Source organism: Pituophis catenifer, unplaced genomic scaffold (assembly GCF_029215685.1).
Source record: "Pituophis catenifer annectens isolate HBS135680 unplaced genomic scaffold, rPitCat1.0.hap2 SCAF_5, whole genome shotgun sequence".
Classification (NCBI taxonomy): Eukaryota; Metazoa; Chordata; class Lepidosauria; order Squamata; family Colubridae; genus Pituophis; species Pituophis catenifer.
The window spans coordinates 107,141,435-107,166,733 of record NW_027256885.1 but is presented as its reverse complement, the minus strand read 5'-3'; the positions used below and the strand labels follow the sequence as shown (position 1 = coordinate 107,166,733).

Genomic DNA, 25,299 nt, shown 5'->3' with positions numbered 1-25,299 from the left:
TTCTGTTGTTAAGCGAGACAGTTGTTAAGGGAGTTTTGCCTCATTGTACGACCTTTCTTGCCACAGTGGTTAAGTGAATCCAGGGGTGAAATGCTACTGGTTCACACTGGTTCAGGCGAACCAATAGCGGTGGTGGCGCATGGTTCGGAGAACCGGTAGCGGCAGCAGCACAAGGCTCCACCCACCCGCCCGGATGTCATTACTTCCTGGCTTTAACCAGGAAGTAACCTGTTTTTGACCCTCTGCACATGTGCAGAAGTCTTTGCGCATGCCCAGAGGGTCTAAAATTGCACGTGACACGCAAGGAGCGTGCATTTCTGAACTGGTAGGGAAGGTAAGTAGATTTCACCCCTGAGTGAATCACTGCTGTTGTTAAGTTAGTAACATAGTTGTTAAATGAGTCTGGCTTTGCTTGTCGGAAGGTCACAAAAGGGGAAGGTTGCACATGACCATGACACACTGCAACCGTCATAAATATGAATCAGTTGCCAAGCATCTGAATTTTGATTACATGACCACAGGGATGCTGTGATGGTCATAAGTGGGGAAAACAGTGATAAATCACTTTTTTTCAGTACCATTGTAACTTTGAATGGTCACTAAATGAAAGGTTATAAGTTGAGGACTACCTTTATCACTGCAGTATATGATGGTTCTACTTTTAGTGTTTTGGTGCTAATAATGGTCTGGAGACGAGATCCCTAGAATTTAGGTCAGTGTTTGTCACCTTTGGGAACTTGAAGGTGTATGGACTTCAACTCCCAGAATTTCCCAGCTAGATGGGGAATTCTGGGAGGGAGTGGTGCGGTGGCCTAGAGGTGGAGTTCTCACCTCACAATCAGGAGGCTCTGTTTTCGATCCTAGGTAGAGGCAGATATTTCTCTCTCTGGGCACAATGAGAATATATCTGCTGAACAAAACTCTGCATTGGCGATGGGGAAGGCATCTGGCCATTAAACATTCTGCTGGCTCCTTTCAGTTGTCCAGACTCCACCCTGCAAGGGATTATGGGGTTGTTAAAAGTTGATGATGGGGAATTCTGGGAGTTGAAGTCCACACATTTTCAAGTTCACAAGGTTGACAAACACTTCATTAGATGAACACTTCTCTTATTTAAACCCAAAACATCTGTGCAATTAGATCCATTTATATCTTGTAACAATGAATTCCACCAACGCCTTATACATTTTCATTGCCAGGTTTTTTTTCTTCTTGGTCCAGATTACAGATAATCCTTGATTTACGACCATAACTGAACCCAAAATTTCTGCTGCTAAGTGAGACATTGGCTCAGTTACTTTTGCCCCATTTTACGACCTTTCATGCCACAGTTGCTAAGTGAACCATTGCAGTTGTTAAATGAGTAACAAGGTTGTTAAGTGAATCCAGCTATCCCATTGACTTTGCTTGTCAGAAGGTCGCGAAAGGGGATCACATGACTCCAGGACACTGCAACCATCATAAATGAGAGTCAGTTGCCAAAGGTCTGAATTTTCATTACATGACCAACTGGGTTTTATCATAGATTTTAGTTGTTTTGTATTATTTTATAGATTTTTTAATTGTATATTTACTGAGTGTTTTTATTTGTTCTGGTCTCTAGTCTATGACAGTAATAGACTGAATTGATTTTTTTTTTAATTTGATTTATATGTCGCCCTTCTCCGGAGACTCAGGGTGGCTTACAATGCATTAAGCAATAGCCTTCCTACTTTTGTATATTTTATACAAAGTCAGTTTATTGCCCCCACAATCTGGGTCCTCATTTCACCTACCTTTGAAAGGATGGAAGGCTGAGTCAACCTTGAGCCTGGTGAGATTTGAACTTGCAGTAATTGCAGGCAACTGATGTTAATAACAGTGCTTTAGTCTGCTGCGCCACCAGGGCTCTTAATTACATGACCATGGGAATACTGCAATGGTTGTAAGTGTGGAAAAGTGGTCATAAATCACTTTTTTCAGTACTGCCCTGTTTCCCCGAAAATAACACCCAGCCGGAAAATAAGGCCTAGCATGATTTTTCAGGATGCTCGTAATATAAGCCCTACCCCAAAAATGAGTCCCAAGCTTAAGATCATCAGCAGACGGAGGTGTTTAGTACTGTATTTCTCCCAAAATAAGACCTAACTGGAAAATAAGCCATAATGCATCATTTGGAGCAAAAATTAATACCCTGTTTCCTCCAAAATAAGACATCCCCTGATAATAAGCCCAATCGGGCTTTTGAGTGCATGGCAATAAGGCCAAGCACTTATTTCAGGGTTCAAAAAAATATAAGAAAGGGTCTTATTTTCAGGGAAACACGGTATTATAACTTCAAATGGTCACTAAATGAACTGTTGTAATGCAAAGACTACCTTGTACAAATGATGGGCCAGGCCTCCAGAAGACTATTGGAGTTCTTTTCCTGGGTCTTTGAAATAGACTCCTTAATGGACATATAACTACATCATCGGATATCATTCATTCAAATAGTGAGCAATCTAGAACAATATTATATGTTGCTCATCTATATACTGTGTAAATTTCTGCATTAGTCATTGCTAACACCGAATAGGCCTACAGAGAAAGAGTATGAGATAGTGGTTAAGGCTCAGACACAGGAAAAGAGAGAAACCACAAATGATTCCTCAGAATTGAATACAATACTATTACAGCTTTTTTGAAAGAAGAGCCAGTTGTTTTTGAAAGCTCAAGTTTCTAGTCCTCCAGTCTGTAAAAATGAACACAGCCACTTCTGTTGTGAATGTGAACAGACGTGTAGGTTTACAGAAATGCAGAGCTTTAAGCACAGACTGTGGTGAATGAAACTACAGGTAGTCCTCAACTTACAACGGTTCGTTTAGGGACCGTTTGCACTTACAACAGCACTGAGAAAAAGTGACTTAGGAGCGCTTTTCACACTTATGACAGTTGCCACTTCCCCATGGTCACCTGATCAAAACTGAGAAGCTTAGCAACTGACCCACATCTACGATGGTTGCAAGCATCCTGGGATCACGTGATCATCTTTTGTGATCTTCTGACAAACAAAAGTCAATGGGGAAGTCAGATTCACTTAACAACCGTGTGACTAACTTAACAGCTGCAGGGATTCACTTAACCACTGTGGCAAGAAAGGTCATAAAATGGGCCAAAATTCACTTAACAACTGCCTTTCTTAGCAACAGCAATTTTGGGCTCAATTATGGACGTACGTCATGGTCCATGTACATCCATAAGCACTGAAATCCACTAGATGACTTTGGGCCAATTTCTCTCTGTCTCTCTCTCCCTCCCCCTCTCTCTCCCCCTCTCTCTCTCCCTCCCTCTCTCTCTCCCTCTCCCTCCGTCTCTCTCTTTCTCTCTGTCTCTCTCTCTCCCCTCTACTTCTCTCTCTCTCCTTCTCCCTCTCTGTCTCTCTTTCTCTCTGTCTCTCTCTCTCTCCCTCCATCCCTCTCTCTCTGTCTCTCTCTTTTTCTCTCTCACTCTCTCTCTCACTCCCTCTGTCCCTCTCTGTCTCTGTCTGTCTCTCTGTCTCTGTCTGTCTCTCCCCCCCCCCCAATCCAACCCACCTCACAGGGTGTTTGTGAGCGAGATAATAACGAACACAGAGAAGCTCCTGGAGAAGCTACCAATCTAACTAGTAAATAAACAAACCCACAGGCTAGCCACATGAAATGTCAACTATGCAATCCTGGCCTCAACTTGACACCAGAGCCAAGAGTCCTAAAAGAAAGACGGGGAAAACGAGCTCCCTCGTTCGGAGATTAGTCACCCAGATTTCAGCTCGTGGCCTTCTCCTTATGCCAAGAGCCCACGTTCCAGCCTCTGACTCTCGGGGTTATAAACAGTTGGTTAGGAAAACCACCGACAATAGAGAAAGGGGTTGATTTTCCTAGAAGAAACAAACATTTGGATCAACATAAGAAGGGGGAAGAAAAAGGGAGGGAGGGAAGAACATTGATTTGTTCAATTTCCCGTCTTTCTCTCCCTTCCTCCATGTCCTGCAGCTCAGCCTCCCTCCTTTGCAAAAAATCTGCTTCCAATTTAAAGTTTTCCTACTTCCCTTGATTTCATCTGCTCTTGCTAGCTAGGGCTAAGCTCTGGAGACCCAAGGCGCAATTTAACCCAATCCGGTTTCCCACCAGCCTGCTTCCCTCCCTCCGCATTGAGTTGAGTTTGTCCTTGGCTTTCTATGCAACACCATTTCCTGTGCCTGCCTTGGCATTTTGACAGCCGAAACCCCCTTCTCCATGGTAGCATTTGCTTTAAAAGACTCCCGCCCCCCTGCCTTTAAAAAAGGGGGAACGTGCCTACAGCATTGCCTGGCGAAAGCAAAACAAAGGAAGGAAAAGTGGTTTTCTTTGTTTTAAATCAATAAAGGCAAGGGAGCGAGTGGGAGAACTTCCAGCAATCACATGCACCGTATCTGGAAAAGCCAACAAATATTATGACATCAGGCCCTGGAGTTTTCCTGAAGGCCAGCAAAGAAGAGGATATTTTTCACAAGCAAGGACCCACTACCAAAAAGGCCCCATTTATAAGATCCAACCGTTCTTTCAGTAAGATAAATACAGGTAGTTCTCGATTTAGATACAGATTAATAGAGTTGGAAGGGATCTTGTAGGTCATCTAGTCCAATCCCACACCCAAGCAAGAGACCCTACACCATTTCTGACAGATGGCAGTCCAACCTCTTCTTGAAAGCCTCCAGGGATGAAGCTCCCACAACTTCTGAAGGCAACTTCTGTTCCATTGGTTGATTGTTCTCACTTCAGAAAATTTCTCCTTATTTCTAGGTTGAATCTCTCCTTGATCAGTTTCCATCCATTTTTATTTTTTTTTTAATTTGATTTATATGCCGCCCTTCTCCGGAGACTCAGGGCGGCTTACAATGCGTTAAGCAATAGCCTTCATTCTTTTGTATATTTTATACAAAGTCAGCTTATTGCCCCCACAAACTGGGTCCTCATTTCACCTACCTTCACCTACATTATTCCTTGTCTGGCCTTCAGGTGCTTTGGAAAATACCTTGACACCCTCCTCTCTGTGGTAGCCCCTCAAATATTGAAACACTGCTAGTATGTCTCCCCTGGTCCTTCTCTTCACTAGACTAGCCATGCCCAGTTCTTGCAACCGTTTATATTTAAATATTTAAAATATTGCCATCCCAGTTCATCTGGAGAGGTATTTTAACTTTCTAGAAGGAAGATTCAATCATATTCCAACTTCCCTTATGTCAGATTTGCAACTTACAACCATTTGTTTAGTGACAGCAGCAAAGTTGCAATAGCGGTGAAAAAAAACTACAACCCGTCCTCACACCTGTGACTGTAGCAGCGTTCCCAAGGTCACCTGATCAAAATTTGGGTGCTTGGCCAATGACTCGTATTTAGAATGGTTCCAGCATCCCAGAGTCCTGTGATCACCTTTTGTGACCTTCAACAATGGGGGAAGCAGGATTTGCTTAACAACTGCATGATTCACTTAACAACTATGAAGATTTGCTTAAAAGGTCATGGTAAAAAAAAGTAATTAAATCTGGCAGGGCTCACTTAACAATTGCAATGGAAATGATGGAATTAAGCCTCCATCATCCAGCATGACAGCAAAAACAACACAGCTGATTACAAGTGGGAGACGGCTGGAAGGGCCTATTACACGTGCAAGGGCCAAATTGATTAATGGCATATAAAGGCAGAGATCTCTGTAATGGTAGTTTAATACTCTGACGATGTCAGCAGATGGCTGACGAAAGCTTAGTAAAATAAAATTTTAATTATTTTAAAATTTTAAACTTTTAAGTTCCGGAGCTCACAGGATGTCTGCTTCTTATATATAAACTTATATATACTCTATATATAAGATGATGATGATGTGTGTATGTGTGTATATACAGGTGAAACTCGAAAAATTAGAATATCATGCAAAAGTTCATTTATTTCAGTAATGCAACTTAAAAGGTGAAACTAATATATGAGATAGACTCATTACATGCAAAGCGAGATAGTTCAAGCCTTGATTTGTCATACTTTTGATGATTATGGCTTACAGCTCATGAAAACCCCAAATTCACAATCTCAGAAAATTAGAATATTGTGAAAAGGTTCAATATTCTAGGCTCAAAGTGTCCCACTCTAATCAGCTAATTAAGCCATAACACCTGCAAAGGGTTCCTGAGCCTTTAAATGGTCTCTCAGTCTGGTTCAGTAGGAATCACAATCATGAGAAAGACTGCTGACCTGACAGTTGTGCAGAAAACCATCAGTGACACCCTCCATAAGGAGGGAAAGCCTCAAAAGGTAATTGCAAAAGAAGTTGGATGTTCCCAAAGTGCTGTATCAAAGCACATTAATAGAAAGTTATGTGGAAGGGAAAAGTGTGGAAGAAAAAGGTGCACAAGCAGCAGGGATGACCGCAGCCTGAAGAGGATTGTCAGGAAAAGGCCATTCAAAAGTCTTGGGGACTTTCACAAGGAGTGGACTGAGGCTGGAGTCAGTGCATCAAGAGCCACCACACACAGACGGATCCTGGACATGGGCTTCAAATGTCGTATTCCTCTTGTCAAGCCGCTCCTGAACAACAAACAATGTCAGAAGCATCTTACCTGGGCTAAAGACAAAAAGAACTGGTCTGTTGCTCAGTGGTCCAAAGTCCTCTTTTCTGATGAGAGTAACTTTTGCATCTCATTTGGAAACCAAGGACCCAGAGTCTGGAGGAAGAATGGAGAGGCACACACTGCAAGATGCTTGAAATCCAGTGTGAAGTTTCCACAGTCTGTGTTGATTTGGGGAGCCATGTCATCTGCTGGTGTTGGTCCACTGTGCTTCATTAAGTCCAGGGTCAACGCAGCCGTCTACCAGGAGATTTTGGAGCACTTCATGCTTCCTTCCACAGAAGAGCTTTATGGGGATGCTGACTTCATTTTCCAGCAGGACTTGACACCTGCCCACACTGCCAAAAGTACTAAAACCTGGTTCAATGACCATGGGATTACTGTGCTTGATTGGCCAGCAAACTCGCCTGACCTGAACCCCATAGAGAAGCTATGGGGCATTGCCAAGAGAAAGATGAGAGACATGAGACCGAACAATGCAGAAGAGCTGAAGGCCGCTATTGAAGCATCCTGGTCTTCCATAACACCTCAGCAGTGCCACAGGCTGATAGCATCCATGCCATGCCGCATTGAGGCAGTAATTGATGCAAAAGGGGCCCAAACCAAGTACTGAATGCATGCTTATACTTTTCAGAGGTCCGATATTGTTCTATGTACAATCCTTCTTTTATTGATTTCATGTAATATTCTAATTTTCTGAGATTGTGAATTTGGGGTTTTCATGAGCTGTAAGCCATAATCATCAAAATTATAACAAATCAAGGCTTGAACTATCTCGCTTTGCATGTAATGAGTCTATCTCATATATTAGTTTCACCTTTTAAGTTGCATTACTGAAATAAATGAACTTTTGCACGATATTCTAATTTTTTGAGTTTCACCTGTATATGGATGGATATGTATATATGTGTGTGTCTGTGTGTGTGTCTATACACACACACATATACATAGACAGAGAGACAGACAGACAGACAGACAGACAGACACAAGCTAGGGGTTAAATGCTACTGGTTCGGACCAGTTCGGCCGAACCGGTAGCAACGGCAGCACGAGGCTCTGCCCACCCGCCCGGTCATCATTACTTCCTGGTTTTAACCAGGAAGTAACCTGTTTTTTACCCTCTGCACATGCGCAGAAGGGTTTACGCATGCGCAGAGGGTCTGTGTGCGGCTAAGCACTTCCGAACCGGGAGGGAAGGCAAGTAGGTTTCACCCCTGACACAAACACACACATACATCATCATCATCTTCATTTAACGACCCCATAATCCCTTGTGGGGTGGAGTCTGGGCAACTGAATGGACCTAGCAGGGTGTTTACTGGCCGGATGCCCTTCTTGTCGCCAATGCGGAGTTTTGTTCAGCAGATATATTCTCATTAATATTCTCACTGATATATACACAACCACTCAAGCTATACCAATATTCTGAAGGGTTAGAAACAAGTACAGGTAGTCCTCAAACTTACAACAGTTCATTTAGGGACTTTTCAAAGTGACAATGGCACTGAGAAAAAGTGACTTATGGCTGTTTTTCACACAACAGTGGCAGCCCCCTCATGGTCACATGATCAAAATTCAGGTGCTTGGCAACTGGTTCATATTTATGACAGTTGCAGTATCCTGGGGTCATGCAATTGCCTTTTGAGACCTTCTGACAAGCAAAGTCAATGGGGAATCTAGAGCAGGGGTGGGCTTCAAAAATTTTAGCTACAATGCCACTGAAAAAAGTGACTTATGACCATTTTTCACACTTATGACCATTGCAGCATCCCTATGGTCACATGATTTACATTTGGATGCTTGACAACTGACTCATGTTTATGATGGTTGAGGAGTCACGTGATCCTCTTTTACGACCTTCTGACAAGCAAAGTCCATGGGGAAGCCAGATTCATTGAACAACTGTGTTACTCATTTAAGAACTGCAGTGATTCACTTAACAAATGGGGTGAGAAAAGTCGTAACATGGGCAAACCTCACTTTAACAAATTTCTCACTTGGCAACATAAATTTTGGGCTCAACTGTGGTCGTAGGTTGAGGACTACCTGTAACCAGTGGAAATGCTTGCCTCCAGAAGTTGTGGATGCTCCAACACTTGACAGTTTTAAGAAGAGATTGGACAACCATTTGTCTGAAATGGTATAGGACCGTGATGGCAAACCTATGGCACACGTGCCACCTGTGGCACGCAGAGCCATCTCTGCAGGCACGCAAGCCGTCGCCTTAGGTCAGCTCCACCATGCATGCGTATCAGGGGTGGGTTCTAAAATTTTTTACTACCGGTTCTGTGGGCGTGGCTTATTTTGTGGGCGTGACTTGGTGGGGGGGTAATATGAGACTGGGTGGGCGTGGCCAACTTTTTTTTTTTTTTTTACTTTTAAAAGCATTTTTTCTACAACCTTAAGAGGTTGCAGAAAAAAATGCTTTTAGAAGCCTCTGACGATCAGGCAACTCAGCTGGGATCGCCAGAGGCTTTCAAAGGCATTTTTTTTTTCTACAACCTCTTTGGCCAAAGAGGTTGTAGAAAAAATGCTTTTAAAAGTAAAAAAAAAGCCTCTGATGAGATGGGCGGGGTAAGCGAGCGGTGACCGGGCCAGGGACCGGTTCGGGGGCATGGCCAGCCAATGTTATTACCGGTTCTCCGAACTACTACAAATTTTTACTACCGGTTCTTGCGAACTGGTGCGAACCAGGAGCAACCCACCACTGATGCGCATGTGCCTCCCGCCAGCCAGCTGATTTTTCAGGTCTCTGCCATGCGTGTGGGAGATGCATGGTCATATGCAGGGAGGGTCATGCGCGCATGTGTGCAGGGTGAGGAGCACGGGGTGTGGGGTGCCCTCCCCCCGGTGGCCCATTTTTTATTCCAGGAGGCTTCAGGGAGGCCTGCTAGGCCCAAAATGGGACATGGGGGGGTCATGCATGCATGCGCAGAGGGGAGCATGGGGGGGCTGTGCGCACATGCACACAGGGGCAGGGGGCATGGGGGCCATTGCATTATGAGGGTGGCCACGTGTGCATGCACTGTCACACAGGCACATGCGCTTTCAGCACCCGAGGAAAAAAAGGTTAGCCATTTCTGGTATAGGAGTTCCTGCCTGAGCAGGGGGTTGGACTAGAAGACCTCCAAGGTCCCTTCCAACTCTGCTATTCTGTTATACGTTCTGTTATATCTTATACCACCTGAACTGTTAAAATCATTTTTAAAAAGTAACCCCCAGTAGTATGAATAACATACTCTAACTACATTACTCCACTGTGATGAACAAAACAAGAGTTACTTAAACAGCGGTGTGTGAAATAATTATTAATATATTTAAATAGTAATACTGATACTTAAGATACCACTCATCTTAAAACCAATATACTCTGGGTACCGTATATCAAAAGACAGAACAATATGTACAAACAGTAAAAACAGAATGAAGAACTATTGATCTCACAAAGATTGTGATATTATTCACTCTTTTAATCTGTTCAGTATCTAGAGAATGCATTTTACATATATGCATCGTAAATCAAGCCTCCTCTTTCAATCTGATTCTAAGGTTTTAAAGAAATTAAGATGAATGTGAGCAGTGGTGGGATTCAAATAATTTAACAACCAGTTCTCTGCCCTAATGAATGGCTGAGTGGGTGTGGCCATGGTGGGCATGGTCAGGGGGTGTGACAGGCAGCACTCAGTCTCCTAGACCCCCCTGGGAGCAAAAACGGTTCATGGGGGGGACACACCACTGTCCGTGCTCTGTTTTGGGCCTAGTAGGCCTCCCTGCAGCCGCCTGGGAGTGAAAACGGGCCATGGGGGGCTGCACCGCACCCCCCCTGCACCCCGTTTTGGACCTAGTAGGCCTCCCTGCAGCCTCCTGGAAGCAGAAATGGGGTGCGTGGGGACTCCTGGAAGGGGCGGGGAGGGGCCAGCCAGCAATTTAACTACCGGTTCACCTGAACTGGCCCAAACCGGCTGAATCCCACCACTGAATGTGAGTAAATCCACCCAAATCCTTTCTCTCGGCTACAAATTTTCCCTCTGTATAGAACACCGTACATAGGGGCACAATGCATCTCTGTTGTAGGAAACACATCCAGCTTTTAGCAGGCACATTCATATATAAACTGTTCTGTCCCCGTCTCACGCACACATACAAACAGACAGCCAGGAGTTAATGAATCAAACAGTCAGGAATTCCTTTAAGATAACAGACTTGGCAGCGACCCATGAACTGCCTGCCAAGAGATTTTACTCACTAAGGGAGGTTTTTTCTCCTCAGTCCGATATACCAAATTAATTCCACAAAGCAAAGAATTGTCAAAGTCCAGTCCGAAGAAATCCAAAAAGAGATTCTAACAGGGTTCTAGAAACACAATATGACTTCCAAGCTTTTTAATTTGTCCGTCACAAGGCCTGAATAGCCGACACACCCCCTTTTATCCCTTGTGGGGTGTGGTCCAGTGACTCAGCTCAATCTCTGGCCCACCCACGCCTCTTTCTCTGCTGTGCGCGCTTATCCTTCCGACGCTGTCTGGGATCCAGCCAAAACTCATCCTCCTCGCTCTCTATCTGCGGCTGCTCCGAAGTGCCTTGCTCCTGGCATATCTCTTGGCCTTCGGAGGAAACCTGAGGCATTGCCAGAGAGGAGGGTCCTGGAGAGGGAGGCCTTGCCAAATCCTCTCCTTCACCTTCTGAGTCCTCTCCCTCTGTTAGGACAGGCTCGGGGGTCGGAGTCACAACATAAACAGCTGAAAGCAGCTTTCTAAATATAAGCTTTGAAAAAGACGTGGTTGCTTTAATCATTCAGAGGATATAGGTATGTGCTTCACACATGTTCTTGCACCTTGTGGAGAATTCACAACACCACAGAATTTACACAATCTTACTGTTATTGACATTTGAGTTTCTTCCAACTGCAGAACCTAGAAAAGTCCTCAAATCAGTCATAGTAGGGAATTCATTTTCACCTTTAATGAAATATATTTATTTATCCAGATTTTTTTTTCACCCATAGCAGTGTTTCTCCACCTTAGAAACTTTATGATGTGTGGACTTCAATTTCCAGAATTCCTCAGGCAGGATTCTACGAGCTGAAGTCCACATATCTTAAAGTTGAGAAGGTTGAGAAAATGTAGGATCTCCATCTCAGATGATTTAAGGATCAACTGATTTGAACTTCTACTGTTCCAAAACTTTAAATTCCAAGGTACGCAAAGTCAACACAAAACCACCCAGAACTCCACAGGTGAAGTCCACGAGGAAATGGTCGAGTCCTTAAACACCATTTTCTGGGCCTGCTCCTACAGGAAGAACCAGTAATGGACATGGTGACTCTATGTCCCTTCTAGATGAACAATCCAGAAAGACTGCATTGGTCATCATCTCAAATACCATAGAGAGTAGGAGCAGAACATCCAACATAGTCACACTCCCCAGTTAGCAGCTGGAATAAGTCAACTACAAGATGACCAAGATTATTAGCTCTTAACCTAGGATATATTCTCGACAAGAATAGATCAAATAGTCAGCAGCTTCCAAGCTTATGTTGAAGAGTCAGACATGTTCCATCACTTTGTCCAATAATGACAAAGGATCAGCTAGGTGGCAATTGTTCCAGGCTATCTAATACAGATTTTGTCAATGCTATCTCTGACAAGTTAGGCAGGATTACCTATTAAGAGGCTTTTTTTCCTTTCTAGGGTAAATACTCAGTTCTGATTAATCTTCCACAGTTGGATGATTATGGCACCAAAATACAGTGACTCTAGTCTCATGTTTGAAACAGTTTAGGTATATCCTGTTCTTCAGCCCATATTATCTAAAATTTATTCATAATACCACAGATAGCAAAATAGTTTCTAGTTCCATCTTAGTCTTGGCTGGAACAATGGAATATTAAAGTTGCTTAAATCTCTGATAATAGTGAAGCAAATGGATCCCAGCAGCCCTTTGTGTGCAAACTTATACAGAATAAATACAGAATTATACAGAATAACAGAGTTGGAAGCGACCTTGTAGGTCATCCCCCCGCCCAAGCAGGAGACTCTACACCATTTCTGACAGATGACAGTCCAGTCTCTTCTTGAAAGCTTCCAGGGATGAAGCTCCCACGACTTCTGAAGGCAAGCTGTTCCATTGGTTGACTGTTCTCACTGTCAGAAAATTTCTCCTTATTTCCAGGTTGAATCTCTCCTTGATCAGTTTCCATCCATTATTCTTTGTCTGGCCTTCAGATGCTTTAGAAAATAGCTTGGCCCCCCCCCCCCCCCGTGACAGCCCCTCAAATATAGGAAGACTGCTATCATGGTCCTTCTCTTCACTAGACTAGCCATGCCCAGTTCCTGCAACCGTTCATCATATGTTTTAGGGGACTGGAGGCTAATTAGGTTCTTCTTAAATATAGCAATGCCTCTGCAAAGACCTTGAAGTCATTCATATGCCTCTTCTTCAGCTCTTTGAACAGGTAGGAATGACTGTTGGAGGTTTCCACTTTTCGATATCCAGCCCAAAGTATTTTTTTTTTCTGATTCTTTCCTAACAAAGCTAAGGCTGAGACCCCATTCAGCCCCATCCCACCAAGGATGCTTTATATAAAACATAGAATCATAGGGCTATTGGAACATTGATATCATGTCTCCCCTGGTCCTTCTCTTCACTAGACTAGCCATGCCCAGTTGCTGTAACTGTTCTTCATATGTTTCTTGAAATAAGCCTTCCTCAACCCCAAAAGTTATGTTAAATAACATCAAGTAGATCAGGAGAAAAGATCCTTTTTTCAATAAACACCAACACTAGAGTATGGCCAATGTCTTAACTAGCTTTAGCTGTCCTCTTCACACCTTTGGCACTTTTAACTATCAACTGGGTTGTATGATTGTCCACACACAGGACCTGAGACTATCATACATCATATATACCCATGATGGCGAACCTATGGCACGCATGCCACAGGAGGCACGCAGAGCCATATCTGTGGGCACACAAATGTTGACCTAGCTCCACTCCGGCGCACATGTGTGCGCCGGCCAGCCGATTTTCGGGCCTTCTGGGCCCACCGGACGTTTGGAAATGAGCTGTTTCTGGCCTCCAGAGGGCCTCCCGGGGGGGGTGGGGAAGACCGTTTTTGCCCTCCCCAGGCTCCTAGAAAGCCTCTGGAGCCCGGGGAGGGCAAAAAACGGGCCTATCGGGCCCACCGTGCCATCGTGTGCCAAAAGCGGGGGGAGCGCGGGTGGTCACACACACATGTGCAGGGGGGCAGGGCGCACTGAATTATGGGTGTGGGCACGTGCACACATGACCCCCTGTGCTCCCCCCACTTTTGGCATGCGACGGCAAAAAGGTTAGCCATCACTGATATATACCATACAATTACATACATTTCTATAAATGGATATGGGACATTTGTGAGAAATTAGGTTCGAGTGTCCAGGGAGACAGGTTTGGGGCACAGGGTGGTTAAACCTGCAAGAATCTCCCTGGAAAAAGATATTCTAATCAGAGGACAATTCTTAACCAAAATAAATGATGGGTGCAGAAGGTGTCTACAGAAAGATTAAAGTGATGAAGAAAGAAAATAGATCTGTAGTGTCTAATAGAGGGTGGAACATGAAACGTGCATCATGATGGACAATTTGTCACTTCTTCCTCCAGGCTGATTAAGGACCAAGAGATGATGGAAGAGGGTGAGTATTAACCTCAAATCAAATGTTCTTCCAAATTTTTCTGAGGATAGGCTAGGAAAAAAAACCCATATATCCATAGGCAAACAGGAGAAAGCAGATAAAGAAAATATGATATCATCATCTTAAATCAAGCCACGTTTTGTATTTACAGATGTCCCATTTGTTGCAAAATTGGCAAGACTGAAATTGGGCCTCTTAAGTTTGGAGTAATTCAGGATGACTATTGTATGTATCCCCTCATCTCATAAAGCTTTGGATTTAATCGCCATCCAGTTTACATTTGCCTAGAAAGGCAATTTTAGAACTTACAGCAAGGATAGAAACATCCAGTAGGAAAATTTCTGCGCTTAAAACAAATCCTCCAGATTTAGAACACTCTTTCGAGGAAATTTTAGATTTTAAAGTCCCAGATTCTCACATGGACAGACGATTTGGGGCAGGCAAGTGGCTGGTGGTATGCCACATGCTATGAATGCAAACTATGTGCGCTCACACACATAAACACACACACACACCAAATTTAACAGCCAGCAACTCTAGTAAAAGGGCTTAAGTAGCAATTGCTAGGAAGATCCTGCCATCTCCTTCCATCTTTAGGAAGGACAACCAAAGCAGATAGAAGACCTTTGACAAAAAAGGGTTGACACTATTTTATCACCCACCTGATAGAACCTCCAGATCGAAGGCAGTATACCTTGAAATTCCAGATACTTAGGAGCAAAAGAAATAGGGAACCCACTTTGCATACTTCCCAGAAGAACTAGCATGGCCACTATTAACAAAAGGAGACTGGAATTTGGCCCTTGCAACATCTGGAGGGCCCTGTGTCAATAATAATAACATATGTACAATGAGATTGGTGGAGCTCCCTCAGTGCACCCCTCCCAGTGGTGAAATCCAATTTTTTTTACTACCGGTTCTGTGGGCGTGGCTTGGTGGGCATGGTGTGACTTGGTGGGCATGGCAGGGTAAGGATACTGCAAAATCTCCATTTCCACCCCACTCCTGGGAGAAGGATACTGCAAAATCCCCATTCCCTCCCCACTCCTGGGAGAAGGATACTGCAAAATCTCCATTCCCACCCCACTCCAGACAGAAGTGGTATTTGCTGGTTCTCCGAACTGCTCAAAATTTCCACTACCGGTTCTCTAGAACCTGTCAGAACCTGCTGGATTTCACCCCTGCACACACCCACCCAACACAATACAACTCACAGTGAAGACAGAAAATCCCTAACCCTGGAGGTTATTTTAACTGAGGAAATTACTTTAACTGAGATTGAAAAAGCAGTGAAGAAACAGGGAAATCTGAAAACACCGGGTACAGATGGACTCCCCGCGGAGTTATATAAAACAATGTTTGAGGTAATGGGAGAGCATATGAAAGACTTATTTAATGAAGTTCTGGGGAAAGCAGAAATTCCCCACTCATGGAGAGAGGCCAATATTAGCTTAATTCCAAAAGAAGACCCCCCCTTGACAGATATAAAAAACTATAGACCAATATCTCTCTTGAACTCCGATTATAAAATCTTCACAACAATTTTAGCAAATAGATTAAAAGGCTTCCTGAATGAATTTATACATATTGACCAAAATGGGTTTTTACCATCACGCCAATTACGAGATAACCTGAGAGTCATGTTAAACATACTGGAATACTACGAAGATCAGCCCGGTAAACAGGTCGCACTAGTTTTTATAGACACCCAGAAGGCATTTGACAGGGTCAACTGGGAGTTTATATTATTACAGCTAGAATATATGGGTTTTGGACAGAGATTCACAAACGCAATTAAAACGATCTACTCCAAACAAACGGCCAGACTATTGATAAATGGGGATTTGACGGAAGAATTTATTATTAGCAAAGGTACAAGACAGGGTTGTCCCCTATCCCCCTTATTATTTATTCTATCACTAGAAACCTTATTACGAAAAATAAGGAACGAGGAAAGAATAAAAGGCCTTAGAATTGGACAACAGGTATACAAAACCCAGGCCTTTGCGGATGATATGGTTTTCATCTTACAGGTGAAACTCGAAAAATTAGAATATTGTGCAAAAGTTCATTTATTTCAGTAATGCAACTTAAAAGGTGAAGCTAATATATGAGATAGACTCATTACATGCAAAGCGAGATAGTTCAAGCCTTGATTTGTCATAATTTTGATGATTATGGCTTACAGCTCATGAAAACCCCAAATTCACAATCTCAGAAAATTAGAATATTACATGAAATCAATAAAAGAAGGATTGTACATAGAACAATATCAGACCTCTGAAAAGTATAAGTATGCATATGTACTCAGTACTTGGTTTGGGCCCCTTTTGCATCAATTACTGCCTCAATGCGGCATGGCATGGATGCTATCAGCCTGTGGCACTGCTGAGGTGTTATGGAAGACCAGGATGCTTCAATAGCGGCCTTCAGCTCTTCTGCATTGTTCGGTCTCATGTCTCTCATCTTTCTCTTGGCAATGCCCCATAGATTCTCTATGGGGTTCAGGTCAAGTGAGTTTGCTGGCCAATCAAGCACAGTAATCCCATGGTCATTGAACCAGGTTTTGGTACTTTTGGCAGTGTGGGCAGGTGCCAAGTCCTGCTGGAAAATGAAGTCAGCATCCCCATAAAGCTCGTCTGCGGAAGGAAGCATGAAGTGCTCCAAAATCTCCTGGTAGATGGCTGTGTTGACCCTGGACTTAATGAACCACAGTGGACCAACACCAGCAGATGACATGGCTCCCCAAATCAACACAGACTGTGGAAACTTCACACTGGACTTCAAGCATCTTGCAGTGTGTGCCTCTCCATTCTTCCTCCAGACTCTGGGTCCTTGGTTTCCAAATGAGATGCAAAAGTTACTCTCATCAGAAAAGAGGACTTTGGACCACTGAGCAACAGACCAGTTCTTTTTGTCTTTAGCCCAGGTAAGATGCTTCTGACATTGTTTGTTGTTCAGGAGTGGCTTAACAAGAGGAATATGACATCTGAAGCCGATGTCCAGATCCATCTGTGTGTGATGGCTCTTGATGCACTGACTCCAGCCTCAGTCCACTCCTTGTGAAAGTCCCCAACACTTTTGAATGGCCTTTTCCTGACAATCCTCTTCAGGCTGCGGTCATCCCTGCTGCTTGTGCACCTTTTTCTTCCACACTTTTCCCTTCCACATAACTTTCTATTAATGTGCTTTGATACAGCACTTTGGGAACATCCAACTTCTTTTGCAATTACCTTTTGAAGCTTTCCCTCCTTATGGAGGGTGTCAATGATGGTTTTCTGCACAACTGTCAGGTCAGCAGTCTTTCCCATGATTGTGATTCCTACTGAACCAGACTGAGAGACCATTTAAAGGCTCAGGAACCCTTTGCAGGTGTTATGGCTTAATTAGCTGATTAGAGTGGGACACTTTGAGCCTAGAATATTGAACCTTTTCACAATATTCTAATTTTCTGAGATTGTGAATTTGGGGTTTTCATGAGCTGTAAGCCATAATCATCAAAATTATGACAAATCAAGGCTTGAACTATCTCGCTTTGCATGTAATGAGTCTATCTCATATATTAGTTTCACCTTTTAAGTTGCATTACTGAAATAAATGAACTTTTGCACGATATTCTAATTTTTCGAGTTTCACCTGTAGAAGACCCTATAAAATCCGGCCCATACTTATTAGAATTGATTGAGGAATTTGGAGCAGTCACAGGATTATTGATTAATTAAAAAAAACAAATTTATTAACGAAGAATATCTCAGAGGAAGATAAGAGGACCTTACAGGAAGTGATTGGATTGAAAGTAGTTAACAAAATTAAATACTTGGGAATTTGGTTATCTGGCAGATGCTCAGTATACAAGAAGACAACTATAATAAATTATTAATTCAAACAAGGAAAGAATTAGATAAATAGGGTAAAATTCAACTTTCACTTTTGGAACGAGTAACAACAGTTAAATCCTATATTCTACCGAAATTTAATTTCTTATTTCAAACGGCTCCAGCGAACTTATCCAAAAAATTCTTTATGGAATTAAATCAAATAATAACTAAATTTATTTGGCAGGGGAAAAAGCCACAGATTAAAAGAAAGATGATGCAGGAGATAAAAGAAAGAGGGGGCCTGGGCTTACCATGTTGGGAGAATTATTATTCAGCAGCTTTGCTAGTATGGGTAAAAGAATGGATTACCCTAGGTAACAATCGTCTTCTTAAATTAGAAGGTTATGACCTACAACAGGGCTGGCATATGGCTCTCTGGCGAGACAATAACCCACAAAGTAAATGGTTTACCAGACATTATATAAGAAACATCTTAATTCGAAACTGGGAAAAGATTAGCAAAAAATATTATATTAAAACACCGTGCTGGATATCACCGGTGGAAGCACTGACATATCCCAAAATCTACAATCCGACAAAGAAATTAATATACAGTATAAGGAGTTATTGAATGCACAGGGAAATTTAAAATCTAAACAGGAATTGAATTCTCTTGGACTACAAGTGGACTGGTGGACCTACCTACAGATTCAATCCAAATTTAAGAAAGATAGAGATGGGAAAGGTATACATGTGGACCTACAAGAATTAGATAAAATTTTGATGGGACAAGAAAAAGGCATGATTTTGAAAAGTTATAAATTGTTAATGAGATTAGAGATAGGTGATGAGATAATCAAAGATACAATGATCGCTTGGGGGAAAATCTTCGGTTACTCAATTCATTTAGACAAATGGCAAGGGATTTGGTGGGAGAATATGAAGTCAGTAGTATCCACGGCATACAAAGAGAATATTTATAAGATGATATACAGGTGGCACCTTTCCCCCGATAGATTGGCTAAAATGTTCATTGGACAATCGGCTGAATGTTGGAAGTGTGGGCAGGAACGAGGCAGCTATTATCATCAATGGTGGACATGCCCGGAAGCAGTTAAGTTCTGGGGAAAAATAAAAAAATGGCTTAATTAGATTTTAAACCAAAAGATTGATTGGGCACCAGAGACATGCTTGCTCGGCTCCAAACCGGATAATATAAAAAAAGACTTATGGTACTTAGCCCTACACATTATCACAGCGGCGAGATTGATATACGCGCAATTTTGGAAAAACAAAAATATCCCATCGGAGAAAGCAATTATAAAAAAGATTTTGGACTGTGCGGAAGCAGATAAATTGACTAAAAAATTAAAAGATAAAGATCAAACTCAAACATGTTTATCCTGGGAAAAATTATATAGTTGGCTAGCGAAGAGAGAACCATAACCCAATTGAAAAGAGGAAAGGTATTTACTGAGAAACCTATATTATATCAACAAAGTGAGATCGGATAGACCTAATTGATGTATAAAGAGATATAAATCGTTCTGTCTCCCTCGGAATATAATGTACTTGCAGATGTGTTTGCTATTTGTTATGTTGTCTTGTATGTTATTTATATGGTGTGTTGTTATTTTTTGTGTTTTTTAATGAAAAATGTAAATAAAGATTATTTAAAAAAAAAAAGAAAGAAAATCCCTAACCCAATAAATCATATTAACAAACACCCAGTCCTATTGCACCAGTGTGAACATGTTACATGTTGTGCCGGCCCAGCAAGTCCATCATACTACGTAATTATGATGTTATTTCGCATTCAGGAGTCTGACAGCCCACGGATTAAAAACTATTCTTCAGCCTGTTTGTGCGGCTGGCTGTACTTCTGTATCTCCTTCCCAATGGTAGGAGGGTAAAGAAGTGGTGACCAGGGTGAGAGTCACCATCGGCTCGGCCCTAACACTTAGCATGGACAGCCAAGGAGCCACCTTTCAAAGCAGGGTTGGTTCTCCAGCTGGCAACTTCCTTGCCTCAGAAAGGGTGGGCTAAGCCCTCTGCCTTTACCTTAGAAACAAATTGTTTGGAAAGTTTGCTCCAAACTCCTCCTGAATTAAATCCAATCCTCAGCTAGGCCTCCACCCTGTTTGGTGGCCCAGAGACAAACCCGAGATTCGATGCAGGGAAAGGGGAAACCAACAGTGTCTGAATCCAATTAAAGGGCCATCTCCCCTCCCCAAGCCCCAGGCTGGGCTGGCAGGGACCCCCGTTGCCTAGGAAATGGGGCGCAGGCCCAAAAGACAAAACTGGGGGCGGGGGGAGAGAGAGATTTGCACCGTTGCAGAAAGCGAGTTGAAATGCAGGCTTCCCTCTTCCCTACTCACAGCTCTCGCTCTCTCTCTCTCTCTCCCACCCCAGCTTTTCCCCCTGCATCCAAGCCTTGGATGCTGGCCAGTCTGGAGGAACTTAATTCTGTGGGATCCCAAGACCATCACAGCCCCCATCTGGATTTCATTTGAACCAGATGCAGCCTGCCCAAGCGATGGGTTGACCTTTCTTTTTGGAAAAAAACCCAGTTTCCTACCTCTCTGCCTTTGGAGAGGCTCTTCAGCAGGGCTGCCAGCTTCCTCACAGCAATGTCCCCAAAGCCAGAAAGTGGAGGGTCGCAGGACCCCAATCCACTTCTACCTGACCACCCCCCACTCCCCTACCTGCAACGTTGCCAGGGGGATCCCAAATTCAAGGACCCACCTTTGGCAGCAAACCTCCCCCATCCACAGGGATTTCGGCCTCTCCTCCTTTTGGCAAACAGGCTAAGTGGAAATGCCTGTCAGGCAAGCCACATCCCCCCCCCCCCGCTCCCCGGTTTTGGCTTCCAAGCTTGCCCTTCCCAATGTGGTATTTAGCATTGAAAAGGTCATGTTCTAGGACGACCACTTCAACCAGATTGGAACAAGGGGTATCAGATGACGATGGCTCATCCGTCCGTCCGTCTCCCCCCCAAAAATGCATTGCAAGCTTGGTCTGTTTCGCCCAGTAAACCTCACACAATAACCCCACCCCACGAATTCTTCTAGATTTTGCATTTTGGGGTTTATAGCAAAATCTGGTATTAGAAGTGGAAAAAGAAAGAAGAAGAAAAAAAAAATACCTTCAGGAAAATACACAGAAGATACAACCTCAAGATACAATTCCTGAGAAGGACCAGGTCAAACTTTTGCAACTTTGGTGCTAGTCCCTAAGAGTCTGGCTAAGGTCACACAGCATGTCCGTGCTAATATGAGGTCAGTTAATCTGTACATCACCATGAGGTACAATTCCAAGTCAGTCATGTTATGTTTTCATACCTTGGCTCAATTTTTGCAAAACTGGTTTTAGAAAAATTTAGCAAAAAAAAAAAAAAGTGACAAGATCCAGGCATAATTTTGTTCTGCATCCCTTTAACTTCATTATCCCTTTAATCTTTCCTTCCCTCGATAGATAAAAGAGCACAATAATCCAGCAGGGTAGGCAATTATTAAATCTATTCCACCCAAGGGCTGGGAGCCCATAAATCAGTTTGCTTAGAGTACCAGGATGTTCATATCAACACTATAATTTCATATAATAAACCTTTCCTGCTGAAATAGCTTGTGGACGCCTTGAAACCCAACTTAAAATCAAAACAAAAATGGTTAATGATTGGTCCAAGGCCACTTATTCCTAGAAAATGCCAAGAGTTGTATTCCATTTGTAAAAACTGACACTTTTTTCCCCCTCCCTTATTCTCTCTCTCTCTCTCTCTCTCTCTCTCTTTTTGGTTTAACGACCGGAATCCCTTCGTTTAACTGCTCTTTGACACACAAACATAAACTTTCTGAAGCAGCAACACAACATCTGGTCTGAAAGACAAAGACCAAATGGAAAATTTAAGATTTTAATTCCGCACGTTCACAGATGTGCACACATGATAAATCTACAAACAGATGGGACGTATTCATGTACTTTCTCCTTAAAAAAATAAATAAAAAAAAAATTAGGGGGCTGCAGTTCTTCAGTTGAATCAAACTCACTGTAAAACGCACTTGTAGTACAGTGTAGAGCCTGTAGTACAGTGGACTAAAGCACTGTTATTAACAGATTAACATCTGCTGCTTGCAATTACTGCAAATTCAAATCTCACCAGGCTCAAGGTTGACTCAGCCTTCCATCCTTTCAAAGGTAGGTGAAATGAGGACCCAGATTGTGGGGGCAATAAGCTGACTTTGTATAAATATGCAAAAGTATGAAGGCTATTGCTTAACGCATTGTAAGCCGCCCTGAGTCTCCGGAGAAGGGCGGCATATAAATTAAAGCAAAAAAAAACCAAAAAACTTTTCCATGACTTTTTCACCCTGCCAGCCTTCCCTCCCTGAACTTCAGCATCCCTTCCTCCCTTCCCCTGCAACTAAGGCATTGCCCAAATAGCAAATGCCCCCCCTCGACCCCGGCCTCACCTTCCAAGGGGACCCCCATTGTTGGAGGGTCTTTTTCCTCCTCTCCAAAAATCAGCTTGAATTCTAAATCTTCATCTTCGCAGTTTGCAGCACCCATTTTTAAGAGAGAGAGACAGAGAGACAGAAAAACACAGAGAGAAAGTAGTGGAGTGAATGGATAGACTGGTGCCTAATATGGTTAAGGGGGGAAAAAAACCCCTCTTTTAAAACGGTTAAAAGAAAAGGGATGGAGACCTCCGGAGATGAAGAAGAGAAAGCGGAAAGCATTCCCTTCGCTAACTTAAAACTTTTCTTTTGTTGTCGCCCACCCTCAATATTGAAGCAATAATCATTATTAAAAAGAAAAGTTCCCCAAAGTTTTCTCTCTCGTCCAGTTGCCTGCTTCTCACTCCCCTGCTCTCTCTTGATTGGTTCTTTAAAGCCCTCAAACCATGCCCCCAGATGTCAGATTAAGCCCCACCCAACCAGAGGCTTGGGAAAGGAGGGGTAAGATTGTGCAGTGGGCTATCCTTTAATGCCCGCTCCGTAGGGGAAGAAACTCTTTGCCCCCCATCCTCCCCTGTCTCATTCTCCAAGATGGATCTGCCTACCTGGAGCTCTAGTGAAAGGCTGAGCAAGGAGGAAAGTTCTAACAGTCGTCCCCCACCGCCCCCACCCGGCTTCTGGGTTTGCTTAATTAGGGCAAGATGGACTCAGGGGCTCGGAAGCAGCAGGATAAAAATTTTGAGTTTTGCAAGCCTGACTATTACTGGGATGAAAGCAAGCGTGATGTTTAAGAAATTCCTAGCCGGGTCAATTTCAAGTTTCTGCAGAAGACAGGGAAATATGATGGAACTGCTGCTCCAGATGGATGGATGGATGGATGGAAGGAAGGAAGGAAGGAAGGAAGGAAGGAAGGAAGGAAGGAAGGAAGGAAGGAAGGAAGGAAAAGAGAGGGAGGGAGGGAGAGGAAGGAAGAAGGGAGGGAGGGATGACTTCCCCCCCAATAAAACATATTTGATATCTTCATATCTGAATATGAAGGTTATGAAGGATGGGAGGTTATATTTCATGCTTTTTCTTCAAGGTGCTCAAAAGGGTTTTCATATTCTACCAGCCCAATTTGAAGAGGACAGGGGAGGGGAGGGGAGGGGAGGGGAGGGGGAGAGGAGAGGAGAGGAGAGGAGAGGAGAGGAGAGGAGAGGAGGGAAGGGAAGGGAAGGGAAGGGAAGGGAAGGGAAGGGAAGGGAAGGGAAGAGAAGAGAAGAGAAGAGAAGAGAAGAGAAGAGAAGAGAAGAGAAGAGAAGAGAAGAGAAGAGAAGAGAAGAGAAGAGAAGAGAAGAGAAGAGAAGAGAAGAGAAGAGAAGAGAAGAGAATGTAGGAAGTTAGCACCCACCCCTTTCCTGGAAGAGTGAAATATTTTAGGAAATATGAAAAAGGCAGAATATTATATTTCCCTGGATAAGAAATGGAGAAGCATATTGTTGCAATATTTTCAGGATCAGACTCAATAAAATTAGTGAGAGTTAAAGGTTTAAATATACTTCCTTTTATTTACAATAGGCATTCTATATTCACTGAATATTCACAGATAGAAGCAAGGAAAAGGGTGTAGGTGGCTCCTTATATATACAATGGGTGGAGCTATAAGTGGGAGTGGTGAATTATGAATACATTAAGAAGTGAAGAATAAGTTAACCCCTGATACCCCATTCATATACTATTTACACATTAGAGAATAAGGCATTTACATCTGACAAATCCCCCTCTAAATGCCGATTCGTTATACAACACCAATTACATTCTGATTCAGGACAATACAAGACATACAATTTAGATGTTAAATATTTGTGTTGCTTAGAAGGTAAAGGCTTTGTCAATATGTCAGCTAATTGTTCTGAAGTATCACAATGCACTGCTTTAATAAATCCATCCTGAGATAATTGCCTCACATGTTTAAATTTTATATCTATATGCCTGGACCTTTGTCCAATGGCATCAGATCTAGATATTTCAATGGCTGCTTTATTGTCTTCATGCATAACAAAAGGCAAAGCAGGTTTTTTCCAAACATCTGAAATTAAATCATTAAACCATACAAGGTTATTTGCAGCTTTGGATAAACAAACATATTCCGCTTCTGTCGTTGAAGTGGCTACTAGTTCTTGTTTACCAGTATACCAGTAAACTGGACAGTCATTTAAGAGAAAAATATAACCAGATGTACTTTTTCTGCATGATGTGTCTCCAGCCCAGTCCGCATCTGCATAACATGCAAGCTTTGGTTCTTTATTATCACTAGGTTCTAATACTAAGCAAAAATCTAGTGTACTTTTCAGATATCTTAAAATTCTTTTAACAGCTTCCCAGTGATACATTGTTGGTTTGCTGATGTGTCTGGATAATAAATTGAGTGGTAAGGCGATATCTGGTCTAGTCCAATTAGATATATAAAGAAGTGAACCTATGATTGATCTATAAAACGTGTTATCCTTGAATTCAGGGGAAGATTCATCAGTATTTCTAAGAAAATCAGTTTGCATAGGAGTATCACAGGGTTTGGCATTGTTTAAATTGCATTTATTTAAAAGTTCTATAATCTTATCTCTCTGAGTAAGTTTGAATCCCCTTCTAGTCTTATTAATTTGAACACCAAGATATTTGTTCACTTTACCTAGAGATTTCAACGAGAAATGTTCATTTAACTTATTTACAAAAGTTTCTCTTCTCTCTTTGTGTTTTCCTATATATAAAATGTCATCT

General features: G+C 42.7%; 1 protein-coding gene across 2 annotated transcripts in view; it reads right to left on the bottom strand.

Moving 5' to 3' along the window:
• NFATC4 (nuclear factor of activated T cells 4) overlaps positions 1–22,654 on the bottom strand; it is a 134,529-nt gene extending 111,875 nt beyond the window's left edge. For both annotated transcript variants that reach the window (XM_070944362.1, XM_070944363.1), the window contains exon 1: positions 22,558–22,654. In XM_070944362.1, coding sequence (XP_070800463.1) covers positions 22,558–22,654 — 97 coding nt within the window. The remainder of the gene's footprint in view (positions 1–22,557) is intronic.
• Between the last annotated feature and the right edge of the window lie 2,645 nt (positions 22,655–25,299).